Source organism: Mesitornis unicolor, unplaced genomic scaffold (genome assembly GCF_000695765.1).
Source record: "Mesitornis unicolor isolate BGI_N332 unplaced genomic scaffold, ASM69576v1 scaffold22987, whole genome shotgun sequence".
NCBI classification, from domain to species: domain Eukaryota; kingdom Metazoa; phylum Chordata; class Aves; order Mesitornithiformes; family Mesitornithidae; genus Mesitornis; species Mesitornis unicolor.
The window spans coordinates 7,092-29,030 of record NW_010194642.1 but is presented as its reverse complement, the minus strand read 5'-3'; the positions used below and the strand labels follow the sequence as shown (position 1 = coordinate 29,030).

The 21,939-nt window shown below is 47.5% G+C and overlaps 1 protein-coding gene across 1 annotated transcript; it reads right to left on the bottom strand.

The window, feature by feature from the left end:
• Nucleotides 1–710: 710 nt before the first annotated feature.
• UBASH3B (ubiquitin associated and SH3 domain containing B) lies at nt 711–21,513 on the bottom strand. Its single transcript, XM_010187885.1, is given in 13 exon segments — nt 711–848; nt 1,654–1,763; nt 2,726–2,832; nt 5,730–5,874; nt 6,190–6,282; nt 8,027–8,149; nt 8,642–8,762; nt 9,139–9,274; nt 15,263–15,471; nt 17,557–17,726; nt 19,932–20,130; nt 20,636–20,822; nt 21,398–21,513. Coding segments are annotated over 13 exon segments (1,854 nt in total).
• Between the last annotated feature and the right edge of the window lie 426 nt (nt 21,514–21,939).

The window sequence follows — 21,939 nt, the reverse complement described above, 5'->3', positions numbered from 1 at the left end:
TTTGTTCACATCGGTGCTGTCTTTTGATGTGCAAACTTCATCTGTAACTGAGGTGAAATTCAGAATTCTCTCCTGATGCGGATCAGCATCGCTCAGTCTTTCCATCCATGTGTGCCCAACACAACCCCTAACACAGTGCTCCAGCAGAGGAGAGGAATAATCTGATGCAGCCTGCAGAGGCAGTGCTGGACTCTCATTTCCAGCTGGTGGTGGTACGCTTTATAGAAGGTGCTGAGAAAGTGGGGTATGTGAGTGAGGGGGGTGTCAACACGGGGTCCTGAACAAGCCTGCTAATGCTTTGCAAAAACAGTAGTGAAAAAAACCCCAGCATCCTGAATGCTCGACTTGGACACAGTGCTAGTTGTTTCTACTGCGGTGCAGAAGGCAGTGAAAGTTACTGGGGCTATCAGAGCTCCAGTCAAGGTGGGAAAATCTACCCCAGCTACTGACTAAACAGAGACTCCCTGCGGTGCAAGAGCTTCAGCCTCTGTTGTAAGAGTTTTCCTTCAAATCACTCCCTTTTGTATTTGCCTACTTGTATATGAGAATCTTTGCATGACTGTGGCTGTGTGAGAGATATGCTAGAACAGCTGTCTGTGTGATCCACTGAACATATTATGACTATTTTTCCACTGTCAATACACAAAAGAAAGAGACATTCTCCAACGCTTAGAAAGGCCATGGGTTTTCCTTGCTCTGTGTAGCTTCGCCTATTCTTGTAGTAAGGTTTCTCTCCAGTTAAAGCCTCCAGTTGGTCCGTGTGTGAGAGGGAGGATGGGGGGGTCCGTAAGCTGCCAAACGCCCGTGTCTCCCAGTTCTTCGCACGAACAAAACCCCAAGTATGGAATCTGTGTGAAGAGATGGAAATAAAAGCAGTGAGTGGGGACGGAGCTGTGCAAGGAGGGAGCTGCCCTAATGGCTGAAGTCCTGCTGTGCTGCTGAAGCATTTCACTGTCTCCTCTCTCCTTCCCTTTCCCCAAAACCTGTGACTGGAGGACATAGGTGTGACAGCCAAACTGTGCGCACCACCGTTTGTGCAAAACACCGGCAAAGACGGATTATAGCCTTGTAACGCAGTGTAAATATGGGCCAGTTCAAACCAAAGGTGTCCTGTTGGCTGACACGGCCCCAAACCCTGAAGGCAAACACAGCTGTGGAGGAAAAATACAGATGCCAAATTCAGATCAAGTTTTAGCTATGAATATCCCAGACAGTGTCTGCAGGGCTACCAGTGAACAATGCTCTTTAGCCAGGGTGGGGGTAAAGGAATGAATGCAGAAGACCCCATTATAATTTTCAGGCCTTTCCCCTGACCATTGAGAGCTCTTTAGAGCAGAAGGGCCCTGTTGACTGTGGTACGGCTGTTTTGGGCACTGGAGGGCACTGTCGGAGCCTCTGCACAGCCCCGGTATCTACAAGCACAAAGCAGAGTCCTTCCAAACACATTTGCAGGTGGGCATCTGATCTCATGCTATCTGTTACCGACCTGACACGTTACGCTAGGCCTCTTAAACCAATCTGCTTTCCTCTCCTGACTTCTGAAATGGGTGAAACTCAATAACGGGAGGAACAAAGCGTCCTCTGCCTGGTTAAGCAGACTGCAAATTCCTTTTCTCTTTGTAAAGCCAGCCATTACTCCTTGCTGGTAATTACCTTTCGGACCATCTGTACAAAGTCCTTGGAGTTCTGCGGCGAGAGCCCTTGGAGCTGGCAGGTACAAGCCTCCAGGGAGGACGCGTGTGCCACTATCAGGATGTTATTTCCTGGAATAAAGTGAGAAACGATGGCTGAGGAGGGAGATGGAGCCAGCTTTAAGGACTGGTGCCTGAGATCAAGCAGACCATTTAAAATGATCAAAATGGGTTCAGTTTATCATCTACCACCACATTAAACTATGTCTGTATGGGGGGAAAGGCATGGTTTAGTAACATATTTGGAGCGTTTCTCAGTTCTGAGGATGACGGTTAACTCAGTGCTGCTTAGTTTTAAAGTGATTTTCTGAAGAAAACAGGAATTCCAGCAAGATTTCAGCTGTCTTGTGAAGCAAAGACTTTTCTTTTACCCCCAAATTAATTCTGATTAAAAGTAGCACTTTGATTTCAATTGCTGGTTTTCCACAGCAGTAGCTTTAGCTTTCCATTTCCAAGATCCTTTACAGCCGATGTCACACTGTGCTGTTGAGGTTTGTGGGCAAACTATGAAAATAAAAGCTTAAAATATAGAGACGGATCAATAAAAAGAAATCAGTGAAATCACCAGAATGCAGAAACAGCCTATTCCTGTATTTTGAATGAAAAATAAAAGCTAGAGATTTTTGAATTTCACTATTGTGTTTTTAGAAGTGTTCTACGGTCTTTATGGGTAATATATTTTGGAAGAGAAATCTGTCCTCAGATAGGGGATGGAAGATGCTCCATCTGATGCTGGCAACAGACAGCAGCATGCAAACAGCTTATTTATTCCCTGGAGAAAGTGGTAGCTTTCATTTGGATCCCTAAAATCCTTCTGCTGCTTAAGCTGATGGACCTTTCTCATAAGCTGAGCATATCTGAACTCAGTTCTGACACATACAGTCAAGCCTGGAGTTTCCAGTGTTTTTGAGAGAGGGGATGAGAGGCTCAGATATGGAGATTCATATCCTTGGAGAGGGAAAGGCTGGCTGGGAATATCGGCATTCACACCCCAGAAAGCCTGGCTGGTTTTTCACCCGCTCTGTAGCACTTACCTTTGCCTTTACATTCACTGATGATTTCTTTTGTTACTTGGTAGCTTCTACTTATGTACGTATCATAAGATTCAGAAACCACTAACTTGCTGACAGGAATATGAGGTCTGTGAGCAGAAAAACAAGTGCGGTAAATTGGGAGAAGCCATAAAGTTTTAAATGCAAGTTATGATTCATCTGAAAGTATCTGCTGCTTTAACTCTTCTAATTCCCCAGATCCCCTGAGCTGCATCTCGTGTCAGGACCACTGTGATGATTTTTCAACTTCAGAACTGGATGTTTATTATTCCTGCACTAAGATATTTCATTTAGCTGGGAAAAATGATCACTGACGTGGACCAGTTAGCGGAGGCAGCATAGGACACGCTGACTATACTCATGTTACTTTTGCAATGGCCTGCAGCAATAACGATGCCACTTTGCATTTATTTGGGCACGTGTCCTTTGATGAGCAGATCTCAGGGCTCACCCACACCCACACGAAGCCAGTGAGTGGCAGGAGAACAAAATCTGTGCCCAGCAGGAGCGGGTGAGCAGGAAGGGACAGTGGGACAAGGACGGTGTCAATCCAGCCGGGACACACAGCTCGGCTGTGCTGGCCGGGAGCTGTGTGGTCACAGCAGTGTGACAAGCCACCTCCCAGGCCATCTTTGCCAAAATGAGGTCTGCTCTGTGCTACCACGGCTTCTAGGAGAGGCTGGCAGCATCTGTGTGCGTCCTCCCAAGCAGGTACAGGGAGAAACAGGGAGCGTGGAGGAGGCAGATGCTGGCGCTCTGCGCTGCTCATGCTGCGCTGGTGAAGGGCAGAGGCAAACTGCTGCTCTGGCCATCTGCAAAGCTGCATTGCTGGGAAATGCCTGGAATTAGCCGGCCTCCTCCCGGGCCAGGGCGGTTCAGTGAACTGCCTGGTGGGACTCTGGCCAATTGCATTAGCTGGAGTAGGTTGATGTGCACGGAGAAGCAACGGATGGGAAGCAGAAGGCTGTATTTTTTGTGCCACGGTGCAAGGAAAAAACCTAACTTTTCCCTCCAGCCAGTGATCTGCAATATCTACAGGAATTACCACTGTGAGAGGAGACAGAGAGCACCAGGAGGGCTGTCTCCCAGTCCCCCACCTAACCACACAAGAGCAGGCTCTTTTCCTGTGCTGAGAATATTTGTTACGGCCTTCTCAGAAGCCACGTGTTTTCTGCAGCAGAGACTTGCCTGTGGGCCAGCTGCTGTGCCGGGTGTTAGCCATGTGGTACCCTTTCAGGGATAAATACAGTGTATGGACTTCTATTTAGATACCCTCAGAGCGTTGGAATTTTAGCTGCAGACCAGGAGGATGCAACGCAAGTGGTTGATGGTATAATTAGGTATGAAATAAATAGGTTGTTTTTTTTTTCTTTACATTTCCTTTCTTGCCTTTCTTTTAAATGTTTAGCTGCTTATTCCACTTGAGGGTTCTTAAACACACGGGTGCACTGGGACACCAGGAAACACCAGCGTTTCTGGGGATGCCATGAACCACAAAAGCACAGCCACAAAGTATTTGTCACCAGGCCCACGTAGGTGGAACTCCTGTGCATGTGTGCTCTGTGCGCAGTTAGAAATGCTTTGTTTTTATCTGAGACCGCTCAGCCGGTGATCAGGCGCACACTAAGACAGAAAGGGCTTGTCTCTGCAAGCAGTCACCGCGATACAGATGTTTCAGCAGTGAGGTGTGACCTTTCTGGAGTTTCCTTCTTTGTGGGAGCTCTTTGAGCCTGGCTTGTATAAATGAATCATAAATTGGAGAGCAGGAAGCCCAAGGAGATCATCTTGTCTATTCTTTGCCACATGACTGTTTCTGTGGGGTTTTATTTAGCCTTTCTCTGTGCAGCTTACAGTAAAAAGCGTTTATCTGTCAGCCTGGAGGGCATCAGGGCTGCTATACTTCACTGGGGGGTCAGTGGAAACTTGAGTTTCCCTCCAGACCCAGGCTGCAGGTTGCTCCCAACAGCCCCATGGTGTTTTTTGGCAATGATACTGGGAATCTGGGGGTATGGCCATGTGGCTGGATAAAAGGAAAGCAGCAGAGGCTGGCAGCAAGGGCGTGAATTTGGGATATGGAGGCTGAGCAGGCACCAGGGCTGTGCTGTGCAGCCACAGGGGTGGGTGGCAAAGACGCTGAGCTATGGAAGGGTCAGCTCCGCATTTTTGGAGCGGCTCTGTCAAGGCCCCTGAAAGCTGAGCAAATTATCTTCGTGTTTCCCTTTTCTGCAAAGTGGGAGGAAAGACCAGTGGTGCTTATCCATTTGCCATTCAAATGTGTTTTAACCAGATGTTTGCTTTGTGTGCTTTCACCAACTGTTTTTGGGTTGAATACCATGAAAACTTGAGTCAGAAACCTGCAATTTTTTCCACTAAAAGCATTTCAGATGTAATCACTGAGAAGTGAGACATGCTTAGGGTTTAGCTCTCTGAATAGAAAACCTCTGGATTTTTATGTCACTGGAGACCCTGAATTTATGACAGATGTAAACACGTTCCCCAGGGTGTTGCAAAGTTAAGACCCATCACCATATTAATTGTAATAGAAATACAGACAAGCATTTTCCTTTGGGGAAGGGAAAGGCAGGCGTGAATGAGCCCATGATCCAGATCAGTCTATGAACGTGATGAGCCGGCAAAACTAATTCTGTTAGCTGAGCCCAAACTCCTAAATGTTAAAGGGTTAAAGCGAACAAAAATACTTTGAGGGTTTCCTGGACACCTGAAGGATGCACAGGATGGAAGGAGCACTGGAAAGAGAACCTCCATGATGAGCAATGCAGCTGGGCCCTGCCACTGAGCTGGGATATTTGGTTTCTAATAAGCCATTCTCAGGTCATGTTCAACACAGCAGCCTCAGGCCTGCTCTGTTCTGAGAGCCCCAGTAGCTCTTCCAGTCACTGCCTAAATTTAAACACTCCGCAGAGTGTTACTCTTCAAAACAAAGCCAAAAAGCCATCCAAGACCCTCTCAGCCCCCTTTCTGCTACCTGTAGGTTGTATCAACGCTTAGAGTAGCTGCAGCTAAATCCACAGGGGGTATCCAGGCGGGCAGTGTGTTCCCGGAGACCCACTTGGTCCATTCAAACAAGCCCGGCTCTATTCGGATCTTCAGGTTGTTCTCTTGTTGCATACCTGGAAAAGGGAGAGAGGAGACCAGATATGAGTGGAAACAGCTGGGGAGGAAGGCAGCAAGACTTTGCAGCTTTGCACATGTGGCTTCTGCAGGGGGAGCAGTAAACCCAGCCCTGACCTGGTGTTAGGATCAGCTCGCCTAAGCACTCGTCGAGAGCTCCTTATAGACAGTGTCGTGCTAATGGGAAGTAAACTCCCATGGAAATGATCCTCACCGCAAATTACCATTGACTTGGGTCTCCCATGCCAGGCTCCCTTTTATCTGCTTGGCAGAAGTGGAGAGAACGCAGCCCTTCCTGCCCGCTGGGTCCTTACCTTTCAGGATGTTGTGTGCTGTCTGTACACACCGTAGGGATGGGGAGCTGTAGATGTAGTCTACAACGGTGTTGGTTTCTAGCAAGGCTTCACCTGCAAGCAAGTTTCGACAGCCATGAATAAAACCAGGCAGATGGCGTTCTAACAGCAACAGCAGCGTGCAGGGTATCCGCCATCCAGCAAGGACCTAAAGCAGCTTCCCAGCCGCTTGTGTTATGAGAAATATCATCATCATCTTTATTTCAGCACAGTGGTCAGCACGGGGATGTGCACAGCTGTGGAACCAGGGTACATTTTTCTGTGTGTGTGTTGCTCCACATGCATCTAGGTACAGTATGCAAAATCACAGCAGCTTTTGCTCAGTTTCTGCCTCTTTTAGATTTAGCCAAAAAGCAAACAGTGTGCTGAGAAAAATTGCAGAGAGTGTTGAGTTTAATTTCATTTAATTTATAAGCCGTAAATCAGAACGATTCAACTGAACTCAAACCCAACTTAATTCAATTGGCTTGATTCCTCGCTAGTATAAATTACCATTTCATTACACAGGTGGAAGATCACTGAAAATGAGATAAGAATCAACTCCACTATTAGGGTTATTAATATTCCTGCAATGCCTAAGGGAGCCAAATGAGAACAGGAATCTGCTCAGCATTACAGACATGTAGGAAGAAAGAGTTATATTTTCGTTATATTTGAAGAGGCAGGACAAAGAAGTGGGAGCAAGAAGGGGTCATTAACCTCGGCTTCATAAGTTTAATGATGGCTGTAACCACGTCAAACCATTTATAAATCTCTCGAGAGAAGCGGGGTAATTTAGCAGGCGCGGCACATCTAACACCGGGTGGCTGCTGGTTTGCTTTGGTCGGCAGAGGAGCTGCGGCTCGGGCAGGGTCGGGGCTGTGCCGCTGCAGCGGGGAGCGCTTCCCTGCAGACGGCTGCACTGCCAGGTCGGTGGTGTCCGGGTCACGTCTGCAGTTGTGTGCTCGGACCCCTTTAATGGTACCGGCGAAGTGTGCCGTGATTGCTCCCAGATTTGCCTTCTGCTGCGTGCATATTGCAAACCACGGTGCCATGTGGCCGGGAGTCTGAGCATCCTGCTGTTGTACAGTGATTTATTTTTGTTTAAAAAGCAAGTATAATTTTAGCTGCCCTAGTTTGAATGTGACCAACACGAAGTACTCTAAAGGATTTGCACTTCAGAAGATGCTAAGTACCGCGCTCTGAAGCTCACCTCTTTAAGGGGCCGGGCTCACCTAATCACAGTGCTCAGTAGGTGCTCTTTGACTACCAAACGGTTCTCTGTCTATGCACAAACAGGCTCAGAAGTCAGGGACAGGGATGGAGAGGGGGTGGGAATAATTTGAACTTTTGTTTTTGCCACATAAACATAAAGCCAGACAGGCTGATAAAAGTATATTGGTGTAGCAAACTGCAGATCAAGATTTAAGATTGTCAAAGTCACGGAAAAAGCAGAGTTTGCATGAGGTGACCGTCACGCTGCTGCGTTTCTCCCCAACACTGGTAATAACAGCGTCTTCCAGCGTGGCACGTTCACAGAGCGGTAGCAAACGCTCTGCAATGGCACTGCTGATGACTCTGATTTCATGCCACGTCCTAGATTTTCTGCTTTGTCTTTTCTTCAGCTGCTGCAGCTGAAGGAGACAAGGTTTGCTTTGAAAGGCAGAGGTTGCTGGGGAAGGTGAAGGGACTTTGGTTCTTGAAGCATCTACATCCTGGTAGTTCATTTTTTTCTGCCTCGCACTTTCTCTGGCGGGGTGTGTGGGAGGCAGGCAGCAAAGCTTCCTGGGCAAGCTCTTGTCTGCTGAGGACAACTTACCAACAAGCCTTGCCTGCGTACAGCCCAGCACGGTGATGGGCGCGTCCTTCTCGTAATCCCTGAAACCGCCGCTTCTTTGAGGTAAGCTGTGAGGCATATTCAGGTTACTACGCATGTACCTTCCTGTGAGGTAAAGGGCAGAATCAGTTGCTGGAGTTACTCAGAGAGCATCATGCCTGTTTCTACCCTCTTTCACCACTACATCTGCACCTTGCATGCGCTGCCTGGACCTGGCTGTCCAGCAGTTTGTCCCTTGTAAAACTATCAGGTGTCTGGGAAAATGAAGCATCAGTTCACAATCAGCAGAGAGCGTTGCTGATGTTTTTAAAGTTATCTCTAGGACAGATTTAATGCCTCCACGGAAAACAGTTTCCGTCTCACAACAAATGAAACCTCAAATGTTACGCTTTTACAGGAGTGTGACTCCTTTTTTAGGAGGCTAAAATGTCAGAGCTCTTCAGATGTAATTTAGAAAGAAGGTAGTTGTAAATTCATCCTTTTCCCTGATTATTTTGGCTACAAGATATTGGCATTTTTTGAGAAGACTTTTAATAGATTAATAGATTTCTCTCCTTCCTTCACCTAAGCCTGAGAGACCCCCGGGAGCTGACTCACCTTTGGCATCAAAACACTGCGACAGCCAGTACTTCCCAAAAACGACATCCATCCTTTCCCCGTGTCTGCAGACAAACAGGCAGCGTTTCTGAGGCCCTGGCTGGCTGGTTATTCTCAGGGGCTGGAAGAAAAATGACAGGATGTTTGACCTTCGTGAAAGCGCAGGGGTTTTCCTGAGATGTGATTTATTAACGGGAGTCAGGACCAGGCACCTCTTGCTTTACCCCAGTGCAAATGTGGGTACAGGAAACTCCCAAGCTGGTAAATTTACACTGGTATCAAACTGCTGCAGTGAGCAGAGGATGGGACCCTGCTCCAGAGGTTTGGGGACAGTGATATTTTCTGTGCCTGCTATTCAAAACGTTGTAGAGAAGTGCAGATTGAAACTTAGAGTGCATGCAGTGAAAGGAGACCAGAGGAGAAGTTGTTGGGGAAAACCAGTTGGTGGAAGCTTGTTACCAGAACTTTGTGTGGTTTCAGTGTGTGTGTGTCCCTACCTGCACGTTCTGGCAGATGATAGTGAGTGGCCCCGCGTCCCCAGGTCCTTGGTCTTCCTGCTGCCTTCTTTCCAGAGCTCCGTCAGTGAAGGCTTGAAGGGATGGGGAAGACGTAGTATTCAGAATTGAGTAGGACCTGCCAAAACCAGAAAGACGTTGACTTTGGGAATGCTTTGGACTTTTTGCGCTCAGGCTGCAGGAAGGACATTTCTGTAGCCTTCAGGAACTGACAGTAATTACTGTTGTCATGTTATTACATTGTTATTTTTATTTTAGTGCTGCCTAGAGAACACCTTGCTAGGTGATGTACAGATATGAAGAGAGAAATCCCATCTCAGCAGGCTTTCTGTTTCCTTAGAAACAGAACAACACAGAACAACAGTTCTCAAACTTCGGGCTGCGAGGCTCTGTCAGCCCTCAAATATTCTCATGGACAATGCCAGGACACATTTTCCTCGCAGCCACAGGATGCTCACTAACATCATCAGGGACCGGCTGCACATTCCTTACCATGGTCTTAGGGACCACAGTTTGGAACCTAGTGGCTACAGAGGGTTTTCACTCATTTTCATAGCTTAAGCTATTGCTTCGGTGGAAAGCTGGAGCACAGCCCTGCCTCTCATGCTGGGCAGTTTTCAGGGTTCCTGTGCACAAAATAGCTTGTATGCCCTGGTAGGGACATGGCGTATTCAATCTGTGTAGTTATTTCTATATTTCTCTGAGCTGTCTGTTCTGTTTCCCATCTACGGTGGGAATTTATTCTCACCAGTGCTTCCTATTAAGTGTAGCCAAAGGGATATAATAGATCCCATTGTCCCTCAAGGGGCTTATCTAATGATGGTCCCTCTGAATAAAGCTCTCATGCCCAGACATTCAAGGACTTTGACCAGGACCCTCGGGAGTAAACTCTGACAGGCAATTACAGAAGCTGCAGTGAACCTCTGCTAATTTGCTTGCATTGTATGGGTTACATTTGCTTAGTCATTAAAAAAACCCCTCGACTTTGTCAGATAAGGTATATGGTCATTTACTTTGACAGAAATAGTTGCCTTTGCTTGCATTTTTCAGTGCCTTAAATATGTCAGAAGTTGCTTCCTGACTAGCACCTAGTTAGGATAAAATCTCAGAGGGGTTTCATAGCTGTTAAAATAACACCAAGTGCCTCTACCAATGGAACAGAATTAGGTCATCTGCATTTTTGCAAAGAACTGATCTTCTGCGAGATCATATGATTTGCACCAGTTTAAAAAAGAAAAAAATACCACACTGTTGGTCCTGTAGTTGGTGCCTTATTTTGGTGGAATTAGGGTGCAAGGATGAGACTGAGGTACTGGCTTATTCGGTCAGGTGAAGATGCCGTGCAGAGAAGTGCTGGCAGGCAAAGGGAGTGGGAACAGACCTGACCTGACCTGCTGGCATTACCGATTCTTGTAACTGTATTGATTTTATTCGTGGTGAGTTACCAACAAGGGCTGGGCTTGCTCCAAGGAACTGCTCCTCGCACTGCCCAAACGCAGAGGGAGCATCAGAGGTCAGGGCAGCGAGTACCTCTGTGTTAGACACGGTACGACTCGGAGGCGCAACAGGGGTGGTGGATCTTGAGGAGGAGTGAAATGCAGGCAGGAGAGCTTTGTGGATAAGCTGAGGGAAATATTACCAGGTGCTGGGGTGAGAAATTATGTCTAACCCTCTTCCTCAGAGTATATGCATGTGATATATTGCAGGCAGAAGTGCAGTCGGACCACACTTCCAGCTGGCAGGATAAGGCAAAGGCTGGTCCAGAAGCGTGTGCCAAGCCCAGGGCGGCTCAGCCCAGAGCAGTGAGCACGAACAGACATTTATCACTGCATTAAGTGGTCAGCTTGGAGTGCGGGTGCAGCTAGCACAGATATGTCCTCACTGACCTGAAAACTTGAATATCTCAGTATGCCAACAATCTGAATTTCTTGACCCTGAGCTCTCTGTCTTTAATTCTGGGTTGCAGCTTCCAGCCCATCATCCCATTTCAGCCCTTTCCTGCTTTGCCCATATGACAGTCTTTTAAGGATGCTGGCCTGGAGAATGCTAAGGATTTGTTTGGTTAACCCCTCTTCCGTTTACCCTCAGGACCTGCTGCACCATTTCTGAGACTTTCTTTCTCTGTAAGCCGTTATTAAAAGGCCATGGATGCTTTACCACCTATTTATAGATGCTGGGATTTGCTGTGAATGATGATGAGGCAAAGGCATGCTATCTTGCTGTGTCTGGAGGAGAGCCACCAGCCTGTTTCCAGTGGTATCTCCTTGATGGTGCTGGAAGACAGAAACCACTGAAACTATTTCAGCTTAGTCATCTTCTAAGCATGGGCCATTGTTTGGGAGCTTTTCCTAAAGGCTTGTGGTTCCTCCGTTTGGCAAAGAGACTGCAGGCAGACAACATCTGCTGTGTTCTGGATGGTGCCTTGCCTCACTGCTCTGTGTCCCTGGAGCCAATGACCTCCCAGTCAGGGAAGGCGCCTTGCAGAACGGAGACGCTTGCAGCAGAGGACGGAGAAAGGGTCTCTGTGATGGCCCAACGGGGCTGGTCTTCAGCTCTGCGTAGGCAAAAGCCTCCTCTGCTGCATCGCTCATCATTATCTAGAGAGGGATCCCTGGGGAAAATGAACCAGCCATTGCTGCAGAATGGGAGGAAAAAAACCCCAACTGAGCCCCAGATATAGCTTGAAAAATTAGGGCTGTTCTTCCTCCCCCTGGTACTTGTACCAAGTCTGATTTCTCAGGCTTATTAAAGGGGCAAGGAATAGCTTTGGCATCGCACGAGGAGCTGAAATAGGCTGGTGTGTAATATCTACAGCGCTTCTATCCGTTTTGGGGCAGAGGAGGTGATTATTTCTGGCTTTGCTGGTAATGGAAAAGCAGTGCAGGGACCCATGACAAGTTTTAGCCTTTGGGTGGTGCTGGGTCCACAGACAGAAAGATAACGCGTTTACTTCTGCCATGTGCCCTTACGTGCGTATGCGGAGAGCCCCGTGGGCTCGTGTGCTTGGTTTCTGTGGCTTCTGTGGGGCGAGTACATTCTTCTACCTTCGCTGGGCTTCCCACTTCCTCTGGGCTCTGTGTGCTGAGGGTGGAGAGTTTCTTCTTTTGGCTTCAGAGCCCACTAACTTTCAGGCACGTAACTTAGAAAATACCCCGCAAGCAGTTTGCTGGGGAGCTTTTAAGGTAGCGGGGATGACACAAATGGGTTACACAGACTTAGGATCTGGGTTGTGTTGCAAGGGGTGCCGAAGCAATTTATCTTCAATTATTTTTCAGCCTATAGCACTGATCAGAAACCAAACGTTTCTCCTCACTGTCCCTAACGGGTCCAGATCCTGGCATAAGAAATCGTGCAGGGATGTGCCACAGCCAGCAAAGAAATGGTAGTTTAAGTGTATGGAAGATCCCTGGGGTTTGGGAATGGAAGTGATGCTATTCCTGTTTTTAATAAACAGCCAAAGGGTTTGGACCCAGAGTCTCTCAAGACACAACCTGGTTTCATGGACCGTCACTCTGCCCTGAAGGCAAACCTGTTCTCCCCTGCTGCTCCACTCATCGAGCTCGTCTTAGTGATGGCAGCCTGTTGGTCTGCAGCTGAGATACAGACCTTACTATAGGGCAGGGACATCTTTTTGGTATGTGTTTGTACAGTGTTAGCCAGGAAGGTCTGTGTGCCGGGCAGAGCTCTCGAGGCCCTGTTTGGATTATTAGCCATAAAAACCAAAGGCCACAGTTCTGCCTCATTTGAGCAGTACAACAGGGAGACCTTTTCCAGGTGCAATGTGCAGGAACTGGCAACCTAATTTTGCTGTATTAAAGATTTGATCAAATATCCCAGAGTAGCATTTTGCCTGTCATGTCTCTTGCGTGGTATAGCCAGGGCGCTGCAGCCCAGAGCGAGCTGTATGTTCATGCTGATCTCAATAATGCACGACCTTCACTTGAAGAATGCCGTCTCTTGTGACTAGAAGGGAATGCTCCATGGCTGTTATTTGTTTCTTTTTCACCCTCTGCAGTGATGAAACAAGACGTGGCTGTGTGCACGAAGGCAGCCCCCAGGATCACAGCATTGCTCCTCAGCAGCACCCTTGGTCCCAACACCATGAGCTGGATCCCATCTCCTGCACCACGGCAATGCTGCTGCAGTCCCGTGAGTACTGCCACGCTTACTTTCATGTCTATGAAATGAAGATATCTGTGATACTCTTCTCTTACCACACGGATCCTACTGTGAATACTGTGGCCTGGGCGGCAGTGTGGCTTGGCTTGTCCTTAGCTCGCTATATTGTTTTGACCAAATGACATTCTGGAACAGAATATTCCCTGCGGGAAGCCGTTGTGTAAAATGAGCCCTTGTTTCCGGGTATGTAATAATGTTTTTGATAAATGCTCCGTATTGTATGCTCTGATTCATGATTTATAGGCTTTAGTGGTAATCAGGGAAGGGGCATTTCCTTTCTTGGCTTGTCTGGAGGCAGAGGTGCTGGAGTTACAAAACATTTGGCTTTCAGTTGCTGCTGCAATAGTAATTCTTTCCCATGCTGGTCCCTAGGCCTCAAAACCTTTCCAGGCACTGTAAGAAAAAAAGCAAAGCAGAATCCACTGGAGCAGGCTGCTGCAGTGTGAGTGGACTTGAGACCGTTTTGGCTGGCAAATTTTAGAGGAAGAAAGGATGGTCTTGCTGGATTGGAGATCGGAGGGGCTGGATTAAGTCCTGTCTTCATACAAACTCTCTGGTTGACTTTGTCCCTGTGTCCTGATTTTCATTTCTTTAAGTTGTGGTTACTGGAGGTCTTTTACTTCCTCATAATGAAAGGTGAACTGAAGTTTGCTAGCGACATACTCGGTATTGACAGGTTTGTTCTGTTTGGCTAACGTGTGGATGAAAGCCCTTTATCAGTGGTGTTCATTTCTCAGAGGAGAGGCAAAAAAAGAAGAGATGGTTGTGACAAGAGGGGTAAACGAGTGATATCTTGCTATGCTCGTCCCTGCCTGATGGACTTTTGGGCTGGGGAGGACTCAGGGCTAAGCTGGGCTGGTTTACGGCAGGGCAGTGGTCGGTGGCTGTCACATCTGGAAGCCAGGCTGCAAGCTACGACCGCCCTGTGCCTGCTCTCTGTCTGTCATTCACCACATGGCATGTGTTAACCCTGAAAAGTCACCAGGAAAGAAGACGACTGCTTGCCTTTTTTGCACTTTGCATTTTGTTCGATTTGAGGATTGGATTGGTTTCTGCTAAGTGCCGAGTTAGGTCAGTTCCTCTGGCTGTGCTGTGCTGACATGGGGTAGTGAATGCTTTCCCTTTCTGCTCAGTCTCTCCCCACAGGCCATATTTGCCCACTGAACATATAAATTATTGACATATAAACTGTGTTTTGTTCTGTATCTCCATCCCCTGCCTTTGTAACTAACCTGGTGTGACTGTAACCAAACTTCTGCATGGTGCTTAGCAGAGGGGCAGCAGTTTTTTTTCTCTCCTCTCCTCTCCTTGTCATCTTGTGCTCTTACATACACATATTCCCTATGCTCCAGATTTGCCAAAGGTGTCTGGGTGCTTAGAGATGCAGGCAGCCTTGCAGGAGTGCCCAGATCCACCCCTCAAGCACTAGTCTTTTATTGTTGTTTAACTGATTCCCATCAAAATCAAGAGGCATAAGGCATGACCACTGAAGCCCACAGCAGGCAGGCAACCAACCACTTCTGAAAGTTTTGCTAAATATCTTAAGAAACATTGCTGATCCCACATCCTTTTTCTCAGGGTATTATACACAGCAGATCTCGCTTCCCAAATGAATGCTCAAATCCGAACCTCCCTGATCCTGGTCCCACCACAGAGGTGTCTACACAGCAGTGGCTCCACAGCAGCCATCTGCTCTGGCTCCGTTAACCACCAGCAGCAATCCTATGAGTAATAGTTGCTGTAGCATCTTAGCTAAATAAATCACATCGTCCTCTAATCCCATGCACAAGGATAGCATCTGCTCTTCCTTTCCTTATGAGAAAGGGCTTTGTGTGCCAGTACACTTCCCCCAAGCAACCTTCTTAGCAGCCCTGGGAGCCTCTTCGCTTACCCAGTGACAGAAAGTGGACCGAGCAGCTTTACCTACCCATGAAACACCCAGGTCCCACATTCGTCCGCCTTCGTGATGTAATTTTCAGGCAGTAGCCCAGAACAGCCAGTTGCAAGGGAAATGCCATAAATCCAGCCCTCACTCGTACTGGTTTGTTCCACTGGGGACATGAAAATAAAATCCCCTGGGACCAGCTCCAGCTCATCGTCATTCTGGGGGGTGTAAGGATAGATCACTTGCAGAGTCTGGGGGAGAAAGAGAAGCACAAATGAATCAACGGATTATTAATGGAAGGGAAGCTTTAGCAGAGAGAGAAGGAGCTGTCCCATACACCTTTAACCTTAGCAAGGTGTGCACTGCTTTCCTCATAATGCATCTTCAGGGAATTCCTGCCACTTCCCACTCTTTGCTGTTGGAAAGCTTTTCTAGGTATTTACTCCTCTTCCATCTTTGATAACCAGGAGGGAAAGGAGGGGATGATTTTTTAGAGTGAGCAAAAACATGACCGTGTGGTTAAATCTAAGCGCCCTGTTAAAAATGGAACTGAATTCTTATTGGGAACTGGAATTTCCACAGCTCTAGTGGTTAGTGACCATTTTTGGTTTACCTACTCGTGCTTGGTCTGAAAGATCAGTACTTGTTGTTGCTTTTGAGAGCACTGTAGGGGGGCTAACAGGTTTGACTCTGTGACAACCTGCTCCCAAAACTTAATGAGACTGCACAGGAAAAAGCACAGGAGGTGACAAATACTGGGATTTTGCCATGTTGTTTTCTTTGTATTTCCTAGCACGAACAGGATTAAGTTAAAAGGTGGATGAAAGATCAGTGAGTACAATTCTGTAATCTCCTCTTCACTAGAGCGTGAGGAATCCACACGTATTAAATGTCTATCAGTAACTTTTCTTGGAGATGGCTACAACAGTCTCCCATTTAAAAGGAGAACAAGTGTGGTATTGTCCCCGGCCCAGCCTAACTTCTGCAATGGCATCACGCAAAGAAAACCCCTGATCTGCTGAGCGGCTCTGATCTCCTGATGGTGTCAGCCTGTTTGCTCGCTAATCCTCCTAGACTATTTGTGGTATCTTCAAAGGAAGATGGAAACTACTCACTGCCACCTGATACCGCAGGGCCAAAACCTTCACACATGGCTGCCTGAAGTCAGATATGCAAAGATGTGAGCTGACTTTCAGCAGCAGCTCCCTTTGCAGTCAGCGGTAGAGTTGACTACTTGCAGCTTCTAAAGGGCACGATGACTTTTTGGATAGAAAAGAAGGCTGTCATGCATGGGGGACACGGCCTGGGCCGGGTCAGAGTGCCATGCAGGAGAGAATTCAGCTCTCCAGAAGCTTTGGCATCTGTTCACTCCGTGGTGTATTCTGTGCTGGACTGAAATCACTTCTTCCCACTCCGCCACAGGTTTGGTGTGTCTGACTCTGGACAATGCACTCTGTGGGGTTAAGCACCCCAGCCTTAGGAATCTAGTTAGCTCCCTGAGCCTAAGCAGGCACCTTCTGGAGGTTCCCTCCTCCAGAAGTTGATGCATCTCATCCCAAGACAGGCACCTTTCTGGACATGCCTGTTTCTCTGCACCAAGCCTCAGTGCAAAGGGAGTTGCCAAGTGGCTCAGATTTAGGTCTGACTTGGGGATGATTACAGGAATGTGAGATGAATCTCACGTGTGGTTCCTCTATGCCCGAAATCTCAATCTATGAAATGGAAATAATACATTTATTATTAACATAAACTATGTTAAGACACTTAGAACTGCAGTTCTAGAATCCATATGAGTAATTGAAGTATATGGGCCATGAGGGTAAATGTTTCTTACGTGCTGAAACTAAATGCTGTGATTAATAATAATGTCAAGTCTGCACAGAGAAATGGATAGCAGTCAGGTGAATATACTGGCCTGGTTCTTGAGAGATATGACAAGCTTACTTTGAGCTGAGAGGAGAGTCATTGCTAGAATGAATTAATCCAGCAGGACATGGTTCCCACAAGCAGCAAGAAATGAGGTGGGTGAAATGGCAAGTCTAGACAGTATGAGTACAAAGCAAAAAAAAAAAGGCAAGATGGTCTGTTTGTTAAGAAGACTGGATGTGGGAGATCTATGTTCTGGGTGTCCTTGTGGGACCTGAGGCAAATTCCTCAATGTCTGTATAGTCTGCACTGTGTACCAGTGCAGCTCTCAGCAGGGGCCATGGGAGTCCTCATTCAGCTGGCAGCTTGTGAGCACTCTCAAGCTGCAAATGCAGCTAAACCACCCTGTGACTCTGCTAGATCTCTCTTTTTTTTTAATTTTTGGGCTGAAACAAGCTCCAAAAGTTTACCTCGTGGTTGACGAAGCGTATGTCTCGGGAGAATATCGCAGCGACCCAGTCGCAGCCCAGCTTGACGTCGATGTTCTGCGCTAACTTCTCCAGCGTGGGCAGGTGGCTGGTGTGGAAGTGATAGGCCAGCGTCACGTGGAGCTGCTTCTTGTGGGGCTCCACGTGAACATCTGCAGCGAGAAGATGGCAGTTAACAAGTGACTGAAGATAAGCAGCTTTTTGAAGGTGTGAGAGTGTCTATCGCCTCTGAACAGCGGCTGGGAGCCCAACTTTTAAAGACAGCTCGAGTGGAACAAATCATAAGGCACTTTCTGAGATGGCTTTGGGGAAGACAGATGTGAGCTCCATATATATAGATGTGAGCTCCATATATATGGTGCACCTTGATCAGATTATTAGGAATTTGTGGTCTGATTCAGCCCTGAGTCACACCAGGGTGGTAGACCAGGCATCCCTGCCAAACTGCCCAAACTCCTTTGCATTCAGAAACATACAGGTTTCTGGATGGTGTGATAACAGTTATTGTAATTTTGAACCCACTGGGTCTTCTGCCAAAAAAAGAGACACTTTTAGTCTTTCTTAGCACCTGAGGATCTCCAAAATCAGCAAGTTAAGCAGGATTTTTACTCTCCCTGCTTTGTTCTCTCTCCTATGGTAGCAATTACAAATGCATGGAATTTACAGGTTCATGCAGGCTGATGAAATCTTTTCCCTGGATGTTAGTGGGATTACCAGTTTACCCACTGAGGGGGAGGTATTCCAAAATTGTGGAAACAGACATTGATGTGATAATGATTCAAAATGATCCTGCAGAAAAAGAACCTGGATTAGAAACAGATTCCAGGAAGCAGAAAGGTGGAAGTATGTGAAATATTGGGACTCTTCCAGTAGATCTGGAAATCATAGGATACGTTGTTTGCATGTAATTTATTCTTGCTTATTCAACCAAAAATTGCAATTAAATTTGACTGATTATTCAGCCCAAATTGCAGCTATTCAGAGACTTGGCTCCATGTGCCAGCCAGGAGAAGCTTTGCAAGTTCATCTGTCCTTTTTTTTGATCAGCAAGAAAAATATGCTCTGGATCTCTGAAAAAGCCCCAGAGACTTTAATGTGATAACTTGACCAAGCTGTGGACTGCAATGCAGCAATCGGCTTCCCCTAAGAACGAACCGGTTTAGTTCTTTCACAGCCAGTTTGGCTCTTTCTCCCCCAGTCACGGGGGCAGGAGTTTGCTGGAAGCCACTGATGCTTCCTTCTTCTGGCTCGGTGTTTTTGGGGTAAGAGCTGCCCCTTCTGACTGTGTTGGTTTGCAGGGGAACATTTGCATTGCTCTCACACAGCTGCAGCAGTCCTTGGACCTGCCTAATACATGTGTGTGTATGTTGCTGCCTTCCAAAACGTGCATTTGTAAAGATAACAGCCATTTCCTGCCTCTTCTAAAGGGAAGGAAAGTTCTAGGTCACCGTCAGGTGAAAGCAACACATTTCAGAGGTGTGATGAACCTGTGACGTGTGTATCTTTTCCTCTGAACATGGGGCAGGGACTCATAGCTGTTCTGCCTGGCCTTGTGGGGTGCCTGTCTGGTGTGGAAACAGCCCAGGGCAGCTCAGAAGTTGCCGTGTCTGGATGCACTTAAACTGCAGGATAAGCCTGCGATAATGAAGGACCAAACCGGTTGTGTTGTGACTGGTCCAGGCTGAGTGCTATGGTGACGGAGGGTGGGAGGATTAGTCAGGGAGCTGTCACAGTGCTCTGATGCTGCTCTGACTTCCAAGTTTGGAGGCAATCGGAGGACACCCAGAGAGCCCGCTCAGCAGTGGAGACCATCAGAGCACGGGGTGCTCTGCTTATTCCCCCCCCTCCCGGCTCCTGAGGGGTTCCCCCTCCAGAAGCAGTAGAGGACCAGACAACAGAGCCAGCTGTGCCAGTACTGAGATTTAAAAAGGTTCATTCCCAGGCTGCCAGGGCACCTGGGGTCTTCTCACAGAGTCTCAGAAATGTGGCAAAAAACCAAACACAGCCTTTACGTGGCTGAGGAAAGTTTTGTGGCAGTGGCTTTTGGTAGCGAGTGGAGCAGGAAATGCTCAGCCTTGCGGGCAGAGCATCTATCTGAAAGGTTAAGGAACCACCAAATGTCAACTTCCCTTTCAGGAGATAACACTTGAGGCTAAGTGTGAGGTGATCTTTCAACTGAAAAAGCACTGAAACCCAAAGCAGCTGGTGGGGTGTTCCTCTCGGGCTCTTTGCCTTCAGGCCACTTTTAAAAATCAGACACTGGCTTCAGGGGCTTCGTTTGTTCGTGCCATCACAACTCTGCTTTCTGAAAATGCCCGAGCCGTGTGCTCTCTGCAGCTGCCAGCAGAGTCACTCACCTGCTTTAGAAGCAGCCTCTGCAGCAAAGTCTGCAGCAAACTTCTTGAGCACCTCAGCACTTTCTTCCTTGACAAAAAGCCCAATGAAGTTCGAGGACGTGTAGAGCTCCAAAGGCAGAGGGGCAGGGAATTTGCATTTCCACCGCATCACGGTGGCCTGCAGAGCTTCGGTGAGAGCATCGACCTTGCTGTCCTCGCACTGCAAAGGAAACGGGACAAGCATTTCTCAGGTGGAGAACTGTATCTTAACGCCTGCGCTTAGCTCTGTGGTGTGCTCAGAGATAGGAAAGGCTTGGGTAGGTGTGTGTGAACAGTCTACCTTTGCTGTAATGCAGTGAGAAAAAGCACAGGGTCATAGAAAAAGGTACGTTTAGAAATCATCTGCCTCTCCCTTGCCCTCAAAGCAGGATCAGCTATCCCCAAGTAACCTTCCTAACCTCACCCCCCACGCTGTCTCTTCTCAAGTTAACGCTCACTTGAGATTATGAGAATTTGGTTTTCTGCTGCTGCTCTTCCCTGAAAACAACCCGATTAAAAACCAATTACCTCCTCAGCAAGCCCAGGCACCAGGCAGTTCTGGTAACAACCCCCTCTGAAATCCTGAGCACAAACCCTTCTGCAGCAACTTAAAGAAGCGTGTAGCCTGGCAAGGGCTGCTCATGAATGCATGCATAAAGGCGAAGGGAAGAGGAGCTCTGGTTTACCATAAAGAACTGGCAAAGGGTGATATGTGGGAAAATGTTGTGAGCTTTGTTCTTCCCACAGATTTGCTTTGACTGCTGCCAGAACTCAGACAGCTTCTGAGCCAGGGGGCCGGTGGGGCGCAGGTAGAGGACGTACTCCCGGGGCAGGGTGTCATCAAGGAAAGGGTCACCCACATGGGAGAACAGCCTGAGAGGGAGAAACAAGTGTTAGATTGACAGAGAAAGGCACATTTTTTTTCCAGCACAATCAGCTTCCCCTGTCCTGACTCCCTTTCATTCTTCCTTTATGGAAAAAATCGGCGCCGGCAGGTCAGGGGGAGCGGTGCACTCTCTCGCTTGCAGCCTATTACCACTGCTGAGTAATACAGAAAATTGGGTTTTAGTTTCAGATTGGGACTCTGAAGATCTAACCTGGGTCACTGCTTCTGCCTCTCTGGCTTTCGGTGTACAAAACACAGGGAGGAGAGCACTAGAAATTGCTCAACATCTTTGAAAAAGCAGCTCTCAGTTTTCTGTGTAGGTGCTGGAGTGGGTTCCTCTCTCTCACCTTTTTTTGCCATTACTCGAGATCACAGACTCTCTCAGACAAGGCTTGTTTCTGGATTGCTTATTTACAGCACTTAAACAATGCCTCACTGATTCTGATAGTGCTTTTCAGATAATGCTGCTGCTTAAATGGTCCACGTTCTAATGGCTAAAATCTTAAACATTTAATGCACTCATTTCTTTCACTCTTTTTAACATTTATTACTTCATACCAACCAGTCGCATGCTGCTTGAACACTTCTTCCGCCTGTCGATGCCAGTGCTTTTTGCCTGAAGAGAGAACAAAACAAGGAGTATTTCAGTGATGCTGGGTTGTATGGCTGTAGTCACATCTATTGCTTGAACCTGGGTCCTGGCTGGGGAAGGGCTGTAACGGTGTGTTTAGAAACCTGTGGGATACGCTTTCCACACTGATTCTCTGCGACTTTATTTCGGCTGTGTTGCCTGTCAAATCACCGTACACAGTTTGAGGGTTAAAGTCATGCAGCCCATTCAAAGTATGAGATATGGAGCTCTGGGCTTTCCCTGCATGGCCCGGTGATTTTCTGGATAGTGAAGCCCTGGCTATTGCCATTTAATGACCCTTTTGCTGCTCAGTTGCTCAGCATGAAAATCCAGAGATTTGGGTCTCAAGTTCAGGCATTGCGATACCACCGAGGACGATAAAAATTCAAGTGCCACCAGGGGGCACAAACCAGAGAATTTTCAGGTTACAGAAACCTGCCAAAATTTGTTACCTCCCATGGATCCTTGCTACA